At 36.2% G+C, this 10,970-nt stretch overlaps 1 protein-coding gene across 1 annotated transcript; it reads right to left on the reverse strand.

Moving 5' to 3' along the window:
- Nucleotides 1–3,213: 3,213 nt before the first annotated feature.
- LOC132605631 (fasciclin-like arabinogalactan protein 4) lies at nucleotides 3,214–4,941 on the reverse strand. Its single transcript, XM_060318805.1, has one exon. The coding sequence runs from the start codon at nucleotides 4,738–4,740 to the stop codon at nucleotides 3,505–3,507; it is 1,236 nt and encodes a 411-aa protein (XP_060174788.1). The 5' UTR covers nucleotides 4,741–4,941; the 3' UTR covers nucleotides 3,214–3,504.
- Between the last annotated feature and the right edge of the window lie 6,029 nt (nucleotides 4,942–10,970).

A 10,970-nucleotide genomic window follows, 5' to 3' on the forward strand; every position in this document is an offset into this window, starting at 1 on the left:
AAACTCAATATAAAATGGATGAGAGGGAGTTTGTGTGTGTGTGTGTGTGTGTGAGAGAGAGAGAGAGAGAGAGAGAATATACCTTTTTGATAAATGTGAAAAACTGATCGTATGAGAGAGAGTATCTTTTTGATAAATGTGAAAACTGATCGTATCCTACAATAAAGTCAAAAATTTTAAATACAGATTCTTTCCTTATTAAAAGCCTAAAATCAAGGCACTACACATTAAACTAAAATCTGGTATATGTAGTAATTAAAATTGTATATTTTGTAAATAAAGAAAAGTATTAATATAATTTATAATATTTAACCTCAAGTGGTATTATTATGTGATTTTCCCTTTCCAAGGTCATTGGGTGTAATTTCCTGCAAGAGAGCCCGACAGTGATGAGCCGAAGAATGAAATCAACAGAAGCCCAAATCGGATTTAGTAAAACATGGCCCAGACAGTGAATTCAAGAACTCAAAATGATCGAAAGCTGAAAAACCAGTTTGTCCATTTGTTCATGAAATCAATTATAGGTTTTTTTTTCTTTTTCTTTTTCATTTGATAACGCAGGAAGCTTTCTTCATAGCTAGTCAATTTCCTACATTAGCTAGGTACATTCAGAGATTGAACTATTATCCTTGAGGGCTTAAAACTTAATAGTTTACTTATGGTAGCCCAGTTTCTGGTGATTAGGATTTTAGGAAGTTGTGGTTTCAGCACATGAGTTTGAGACTACGTCCAGTCTAAGGGCAACAATTTTGCTTTCTTTTGAGTTGTAAATACATGGGCAATTTGCAGGATTGTCTTTCGCTGGGGGTGGTCTTTAATTTTTGCCCCTCAAATTGGTGGTCTTTAATTTTTCCTTCGCTAAAAATCCATTGGTTTCGGGTTCGAACCCCCGCTCAGCCAAATGTTAAAAAAATTCGCAAGGTAGAGTTTGGATTCGCAAGGCTGAAATTTTGCATGAGCAGAATTTACCTTAAGGCAGGGTTTTGAAGGTAAAACTCTGCGAATCCAAACATTTACCTTGCAAAAATTTCGTCTTTTTTTTACTGAGTTGGGATTAAAACCCAGAACCTCGAGGTATTAGGCGAAGGACAAAAATTAAAGACCACCCCAAATGAACGGAAATCCGCGAAAAAAAATTAAATACATCCATTGGTAAATAAAATCCTTTTACCTACCCATCCCCCCCCCCCCCCCCCCCCCCCCACTCCAACCCCCCAATAATTTTTTTTTTTTTAAAAACTCAAGCTTCATTACGTTAGCATTTCATTTATAATATTGTCCAAGAGTATGCAATTAACTCTTGAGGTAATATTTAAACTTTTAATTCTTGCAAGCTCTTTTTTTTTTTTTTAGCATAATTGTCAGTCCCCATCACTTACATAAGTAGGGTAAAGTTTGGCCGTCCTTATTTGTAGTTCTTTTCAAAGTTAATAAAATTCCACAATGGTGATTTATATTAAAAACAATTCCATGCCATATAAAGAAGTTACGAAGTTGTCCAATAGTCCATATATTACGGAATGAGAAAACCATATCCAGCCACTGGTAGAAGATGAAAGAGCCAGCACACAAAGATGGCCAATATCCTGATCAAAGCTAATAGTGACCCTTAAAAATATCTAAGGACAAGAATCTACAAGGACATATAAACGTTTGGATTTAACCAATGTATTATTGCCATAGATTCTAAAGGACCAAAGAGCCTTTTTTCTTCAACTTTCACATCTAAAGACAACTATGCTACTATTGTTCTACTGTACTACACCAATTTCTTTTGGCAAAGGCTCATCCTTTCTTCGTATAGTTCTCTCCAAAACGTCATCTTTTTTCACCTATTATTACTATTATTATTATTATTATTATTAGCAACCTCATTTCTTCCGTAACCATTTTAGAGGCTCTTCCTCAAAATTAAAGACCATCCCATTTGAAGGACAAACTGTGCAATTTCTTCATTTTTGTGCTGTTGCTGCTGCCCCCGTCCCTCCGCCCCCACTCACCCCTCTTCTCCCTCTCCTTCTTCCCCCTCGTTTCAAGCATACCACGGCAATTCAAGTGAGTCTTTTGCTTTGCGTGCTTTGTAACTGAAGATATGAAGCTTCAAAGGACGAAATTGTAACAAAAAGTGGAGAAATAAGGGATTTAGATAAGTGGATATTGTTTAAATTGGGGAATTTTCAGAAATTGAGTTTGAACACCAACAATAACATACCCAGCAGTATTCTTTCTTAGTGGTAATAAAGTAAAGGTGAAGGAATTGCAAATGGCATTAAAATTAGTACTGGATTCTTCAGTTATTAGGACAGAGTTCATTAGTTTCCCCTCTTATTTTTGTTCTTCAATGGCATTAACGTTAACTTATTTTGTTCTTCAATGACATTAATGTTAACTCATTGTATCTGCTCTCTTCAATTTATTTAGAAAAAGAAAGAAAAAAAATTAAGTGTCACTACATCGATGTGACATATGCGATGTGCACCTAATCCACGCATTAGGTGTCACTACATCGAACCAAAGCCATGTAGACACGTACTCCATAGCAAAATTCTACGTCCCCTTATTGTTTTTCTTCTATACTATTATATGACCTATATGTCCCCTTCTTGCATCCTCTTACCAACCAAAAATGCGTAAAATAAGATCTTGGTTGGCAGGTGCCCATTGAATTAGTCGAAGTGCTCAAAACAACAACTACAAGATATCTAGTGAAATCTCACGAAGTAGAGTCTTGAGGGTAGAATGTAAAGTGGGTCTGGTTGGGCACTTGCATTGGCTGAGTTCAAATTACAGAATACTCGGGTAATAGCAGCTAAGTACATTTCTACAAAAAGCTCCTTACAGAATCTAAGTACATCCCAACACTTCAAAGAGATTTTCTCTTTCCCTTTCTGGTTTACTATATTTTATAATGGAAAATCTAGTATTTTCTGTTAGAGATCCAATATTTCAGCAAACTATAAATCTTTCATCCACTGTAACATTCAGCTTTTCATATAAATTAGTACTATGAAAATGGAATACTAATAAATTTACCTGAAAATCAGCTGAATTTCTGAAAAGGGTCCTGTGAAGAGATTTTGAACCATTACATCACAATGGACGAACTGTGTGCTTGATGACACATTTACACATATCTGCAAAAGTGCAAAGATGTCCACTTTTTTCTGCAATCAGTGGCACTATGAAATATGAATAAAAAATTAACCATAGAAATTCGAAAAACCTTATCTTTACATAAATTATAAATATACTCAACGATTCATCGTAGTAAAAAAAAAAAAATTGAAGCTTTACAAGATTACAAGAAATGGATATTACAAATGCAAAAAATTCCCTAATCTAAAAATCACTTCCAGATAGAGACACAGAATTAAACATACTCCCAAGAATCCCAATTGAAAAATGGCTGCTTTTCTGGTAGCAGCATCCAATTTTCAATATGCCGTGTAAAAAAGGGTAAAATAATAATGGCAAGACCAAAAAAATAAATTATAATTTCAACAATTAATTAATGACCAGTAGTAGTAGGTAGAAGAACCCTATGCACCATAAGAAGATTTCCTTTTTCCCAACATTCGTCGTCGATGACGTCACATTCCCTAACACTGGTGGTGATGACAAGTGGCCACCGTAGATTCCCGGCGAATATTCCGGCGATAAAGGAATCTCCGGTGGTGAAGCTACCCCAGATTCTATAGTCTTATTATTCACATCAATTGAAAAGAACTCTTTAGGTAACAGCACTTTTGATACACCAAATATTGCCACAGGGTTCTGATCAAACAATGTTTGTGTCACAAACGCTGTAACAATTCCTGTATTAATCCCAACAGAACCATTGAATCTTGAAATGTTTAGGGTAAAACTCCCAGCACCATTTTGTTCTGTAGCTAATGTTGGTTGAACTGGATTAACTATACTTTCTAACGAACCTAACGGATAATAAGAGTGCAAAACATGGAACCTTAAAACAACAGCTTTTTTCTCAGCTGGTAAAGATTGGAAATCCCTCGAAGATGACATGTCTGAAAATGCATCATCAGTTGGAACAAACAACGTTAATCCTGCCCCACCTTCATCTCTTTCAAATTCCTCTTCTACCCCTGAAGCAATTAACATTGAAGCTGCAACATTAAAATTATGACCATCAATAAGTGTCTTCGTAATATTAAGACCTAAAGGAGGTCTAGTCTCAGAAGCCATAAGATCAAACCCATTAGGCACCAACAACGAATCAACCGTAAAAACAGATATATTATAAGGAAGTGTCTTTAAAAGTTCAAGAATTGTAGCGTTTGAAGTTGGTGAATGAACTGTGATTGTATTGGTATTGCTATTTCGGGTTATGTTAACCGACCCGAAGCTATTCGGGGCACGACCAGTGGTTTGTAACAGAGTTGTGACGACTTTTCCTTTGGGTGGTATGCTTTTAAGGTCAGGCCAAGAAAGGTATTCAAGAAGGACATGGTAACGGAGGATGTCGGCGAGGTTAACGGCGTTTGACGGTGGTTGACGGCGGAGGAAGTTGTTAGGGACGACGAGGATGGTTAAGGAAGAGCGTTGGGCTAGATCGGTTGTAACGGAGGTGTTGGAAAGGATATTAGTGAAGTCGGAGAGATTAGGGTAAGATGATAAGAGATTAGTGATGTTAATGGCGAAAATGGGATGGGAAGTGGATAAGAGAAGGAAATAGAGGAATGTAGTAGGGGTAAAATGGGAAATGGAAATTGTGATAGCCATTTTTGTGAAGATGGAAGAAGAGAGTAGAGGTGTCTATCTCTCTCTAGGTGGTAACAGAGAGTGATGCCTCTTTGGATCTTGGCTTCCACAAACAGTTTCCTTTGACCTTTGGTGGCCCCTCTAGGGGTTGATGTGTGATGAATACGGTGTATCATGGTCCATGATATTGATTTGAATTATTGCATTCATATTCTCTCATGCTAGGGCCTAGGAGTATTATACTATTCCTTTGACAAGGATAATAATATATAGAGAGAATAAATTGTGACAGGTGTATTAACTGTGCAAAACAAAATTATATATTTCCTAAGTCCCAATTTATACGAAGGTGGTTGACTGGACATGAAATTTAAGAAGAAGAACAAAGATTTTTCAAATTTATGATATGAAATAAGCCCTAGAATTTTTTTTAGTTATAAATCATTTCATTAAAGGTAAAATGAAAAATTTGAAGCTAAATTACTAAATAACGAATAATATCATTATTTTTTAAACTAACTAAAAAGGAAAGAATATCACCTAACGGTGGTGAGTAGCTAGTTTTTGTTGTCCAGTATTGATATAGTTTGTGAAATTAAAGCAGAAAATTCTAAAATCCATTATTACTGTAATCGTGTTTTTTCTATATTATCTTTGAACCATTTTTTTAAGGTTAAAGTAGGTGCTTTTATATTTGGTGACAACAGATAAGTGATAGAGCCAGAAATTTTGATAAGGTTGTTCAAATGATGATAAGTATATAATTTTTTTCCGATGAATGAGCGCAACGAAATTTTTTTAACATCATCACTGCACACCCGCCTAAAGATTTATGGTCCATTTGATTTCGCAAGTTATTCTTGATAAATTTCATTACTAGAAAACTCTTACGGTGATTACAGTATCAAATGACAGCAACAACAAACACCAACATACTCAGTGTACATAGTCCCACAAGTAGAGAACAACAAGGGGCATTCTGAGAATGTTACAAAGCGAGAGATAACGACTAATTAATTTTCTTTGAAAAAAGAAAAAAAGAAAGAGAATAAAGTTGGATAATTAAAATTTTCACAAAAGCAATTAAAAAAGAAAAGAGAACACAATAAGTGGTAGCTGACTTGCTATTAGATCTCGTTGTCTTTTTTTTAACAATACGCATTCTGTTATAAACTGCTTGTACATATTGTCCGCTTTGGCGCACCTCACGGCTTTAAAACGCGTATACAAGTGGAGGGTCTTCTGGCCCCAGTCCACAACAGAGGTTTCGAGCATCGTGCTGATAACGTGTTATAAACTGCTTGTACATATTGTCCGCTTTGGCGCACCTCACGGCTTTAAAACGCGTATACAAGTAAAGGCTTCAGGCCCAGCTTATAAGCACGCACACAATCCCGTGTGCGAGCGATGTGGGAACTTCAAGTTCACAACACACACGAGATTGTGTGCGTGCTTATAAGCTGGGCCTGAAGCCTTTACTTGTATACGCGTTTTAAAGCCGTGAGGTGCGCCAAAGCGGACAATATGTACAAACAGTTTATAACACGTTATCAGCACGATGCTCGCGATGGGGGGTATGTGTTGTGAACTTGAAGTTCCCACATCGCTCGCACACGAGATTGTGTGCGTGCTTATAAGCTGGGCCTGAAGCCTTTACTTGTATACGTGTTTTAAAGCCGTGAGGTGCGCCAAAGCGGACAATATGTACAAGCAGTTTACAACACGTTATCAGCACGATGCTCGAAACCTCTGTTGTGGACTGGGGCCAGAAGACCCTCCACTTGTATACGCGTTTTAAAGCCGTGAGGTGCGCCAAAGCGGACAATATGTACAAGCAGTTTATAACACGTTATCAGCACGATGCTCGCGATGAGGGGGTGTGTTGTGAACTTGAAGTTCCCACATCGCTCGCACACGGGATTGTGTGCGTGCTTATAAGCTGGGCCTGAAGCCTTTACTTGTATACGCGTTTTAAAGCCGTGAGGTGCGCCAAAGCGGACAATATGTACAAGCAGTTTATAACATATGTGTTGTGAACTTGAAGTTCCCACATCGCTCGCACACGAGATTGTGTACGTGCTTATAAGCTGGGCCTGAAGCCTTTACTTGTATACGCGTTTTAAAGCCGTGAGGTGCGCCAAAGCGGACAATATGTACAAGCAGTTTATAACACGTTATCAGCACGATGCTCGAAACCTCTGTTGTGGACTGGGGCCAGAAGACCCTCCACTTGTATACGCGTTTTAAAGCCGTGAGGTGCGCCAAAGCGGACAATATGTACAAGCAGTTTATAACACGATGCTCGCGATGGGGGGTGTGTGTTGTGAACTTAAAGTTCCCACATCGCTCGCACACGAGATTGTGTGCGTGCTTATAAGCTGGGCCTGAAGCCTTTACTGAACTTGAAGTTCCCACATCGCTCGCACACGAGATTGTGTGCGTGCTTATAAGCTGGGCCTGAAGCCTTTACTTGTATACGCGTTTTAAAGCCGTGAGGTGCGCCAAAGCGGACAATATGTACAAGCAGTTTATAACACGTTATCAGCACGATGCTCGCGATGGGGTGTGTGTGTTGTGAACTTGAAGTTCCCACATCGCTCGCACACGAGATTGTGTGCGTGCTTATAAGCTGGGCCTGAAGCCTTTACTTGTATACGCGTTTTAAAGCCGTGAGGTGCGCCAAAGCGGACAATATGTACAAGCAGTTTATAACACATTCTTCTTTTCTTTGTCTTCTTTTTAATAATACGCCTTCTTCTTTTCTAAGAAATAGGGAGGAGAGAAGTAAGACTAAAGAAGCTTCAACAAATGAGTCTAACGTAACTCCACATAGGAATAAACCAAATGCATCATAACTCAAATACAAATAAGTTTAGTCGGAATATGGAAGAAAATAAGTGCAAATATAAATCAACCAAGTAGCTTCAGACATTGTTTGTATGTTTTCTTTTAAAGAAATAAGATGACCAGCGGTTGACGCAAGCTTTAAACCGTGACTTTTAGGTAAAATTGAATACCTTTACCTTTAAGCTATCTATTTCAATTATTTTAAGGGTGTTCAAAATTTAATTTATATCCAGTTAACTATAATATCTAATCCATATACTAGTACCATTGGCCATGAGTGGCTCTGCCACTGCAACAGTTTTTTTTTTTTTTTTAAAAATTTTTGTAAGGATACAAAAAGCTGCTAAATCTAAGGTGCCGTTTGGACTAGTGGCGAACCCAGGATTTAAGGGTCGTGGGTGCCTCATTTTAATGCTATCATTAACCAAAATGGTAAAATGTTGAGGAAGGGTTCGAATACAAGTCCCAGCCGCACAAACCTTTATGGTTCCGGCCTGGAAACTAAAACACCCAACTATGTTATTGGTTTCCCGGGTGATTTTTTAATATTTACACCCAAATTTCATATATTTTTTTAAATGCCGGGTTTAATGAATGCTGGAGCACCACCAAATTGCACATAGGTCCGTTCCTGATTTGGATTTCTTAAGTTGTATTTTTTCTTATAGACATAAAAACCCTACAAGTTGTGAAAACTATTAAAACATTCTCAATTCTTATACAATCTTACCAGATGAGTAAGTCATAGTTGATAACAAAATTAATACGCTACTAGAAGACATTTCTAAAAAGTATAACGTCAATTGATCAAACTTTAGTTCAATAAAAAAGAAAATTTAACATGAATAGTAATGTAGCTATGACTTGGTAGAAGTTAGAACACAAATAAAGGTTGTTAGAGGTTAATGAGGTTGATAAATGATTGGTGAGAGTAATTATTAAAAATATCTATCAACTTATGGGTGTTTGTTTATAAAATATAAACTTATGGGTCAAGTTTTACATTTAAAATTTTTGAAACCATGGTTTGAAATCTCAAATCATGCCTTTTGGATGATTTGGGATTTCATCTCATGACATGAAATCATGAGATGAAATCGCATGTCCAAGCGCTGATTTCATCTCATGACATAAAACCATGGTTTGAATTCGCATGTCCAACGCCTATTAATTAAAGGTCAAACCCATCGATAGACACTTGTGGTCGTCCGGTTCTTTAACTTGAACACCTCAACTAAACCTTGTTTCAGTTAGGCACTTGAGATAGGGCCCGGCTATGCCATTTAGACACTTTTCGCTAACTTGGCAACTCGCGTGATTTCCACACCAAACTGGCGAGTGAATAGCCCAAAAAACAGTTTTTTTTAATTCTTTTTATTTCCTTCTTCTTCTTCTTCTTCTTCTTCTTCTTCTTCTTCTTCTTCTTCTTCTTCTTCTTCTTCTTTATTCTTTTTCTCTTTCTTCTCCATTTAACAAACCTTCCACCATTGCTAACTTGTTCACAGGAAAAATCAAGACCGCCACCACCCTCTGTCTCCCTAAGCATTTATGGGACAAGAAAGATGATTTTTCTTTGAAAAAATCTATTTAATAAAAAAAAGAAAAATAAAATTCCCAAAAAGTTTTTTTTTTTGCCATTAATGGAGTCTTTAGAAAGCTTAAAGGTTTAAAATGAGTTAATTGGTTTGATAAAAATTTTGAGAAATTAATGTTGGATTGTCTTTGAGTCTTCGTGGGGAATCTTTAGCTGAAGTTATAACAAATTGGAGGAGTTTCTTTTTGAAAATTTGGATTTAAATCATGATTGTAACAAGAACAGCATGAAGATGGTGAAGAACACCTATTCATTTCAGAATTTTCAATGTGTCCTTTTTTTCTGTTTCTTTTTGTTAATAATGTGTCCTTTTTTGATTCGGTGTAAATCATGTTTTTTTTCTTTTTTAGATTATTACTTTTAATTTGTTATTAAATATTTTAAAATAGTGTTTTTAATTAAGAAAGACACATGTACTCATTTTATTCGTAACTTGCCACGTCAGCTGCGAGTGTATTGTACACACTTTATAAATTTGGCTGATTCAGCGAAGCATGTCTATATGGCACAGTTGGACCCTACCTTAGGTGCCTAAATGAAACAAGGTTATGTTGAGGTGTTCAAGTGAAAGAACCGAACAACCACAAATGTCTATCGATGGGTTTAACCTTAATTAAATTATCTTGAGCCTCAGTTTGTGAGGAGAGTGGCACATGACTCGTCCAGTGGTGCAGCCAGGTTGGGGATGAGGTTCAATTGAATTCTCCCGCTTGAAAAATCGTATTATGCAAATAAGGTAAAAATAGATTTTTAGTTATATAAAAATTGTTGAATTTTCTTGACATAATAAAAGAATTTAGTAAAGTGCTTAAGGGGTCCAAAAATTTATTGAGGTCATAAATTCAAATTGCAGGTATGACGTTTTAGTAATTTTATTATTTTTAAATCTTCTATATAAATTTCTAGCTCCCGTACTAAACTCACCAATGTTCTAGAAATTTATTCATACACTAGATAATGAGGCTTGGAGAGGAAGCTCTCTATAAAGAAAGGGCAGATGCAGCTACAAATGAAATATCAATAATTACCAAACAAACAAGAAGGAATACGAAAGAAAAGATGCAAAAGTGACCAACTTTATGTGTGTGTTTTTTAAAGAAGGTACAAGAGTTAAAAATCAATTATTGTTCATTTGTTTGTTTACAAAAAGAGCCTCTTTCTTATCTATACTTGATAATAAATAAAATGGGACATCTCTAAGATGCATTAATCCTTGTGAAAAAAATAGTTCCTTTTTGTTTTTTGGTTGTTTTCTAATGCTGTAATGAAAGGTTGCATTTATAGGTTAAGATGGTCGGAGTTGGTGGCCAGGACAAAATACACCTATGCTGGGACCACATTACACAAGCTGGATTTTCATGAAGCAAAAACTTTATTTGTTCCTTTTTTTTCCTTGTACTTTTGCAATTAAATGGAGCTCTAAGATCCAGATTGACTCAAAGAGGAGTACAATATATGAGTAATAATATTCACAGATTTGTATGTCATAAGTTTGGAAGTGGTTAAAGGTATCAAGAGGAGAAACTAGTGGTGTCTATTCACGGAAATAAGTAAAACATGAGTAGAATCATTGCTGCTCGATTTAACATATTGTACAACTTTCTAAATCTTGGAGAGAAAAGCTACGTTGAAATAAATTTGAATAGACTAAATTTTCTTCATGCAATATTCTACAAATGACTGTGTTTCACAAAATCTACTGTTAATGAATATATATATATATATATATACACACCAAAAATTTACTGGTGATACTAACAATAGATGTAAGTAACTTATTACGGTTTCTCCGTCCTTACTCTCATACATA

Source organism: Lycium barbarum, chromosome 1 (assembly GCF_019175385.1).
Source record: "Lycium barbarum isolate Lr01 chromosome 1, ASM1917538v2, whole genome shotgun sequence".
In the NCBI taxonomy this organism is placed as follows: Eukaryota; Viridiplantae; Streptophyta; class Magnoliopsida; order Solanales; family Solanaceae; genus Lycium; species Lycium barbarum.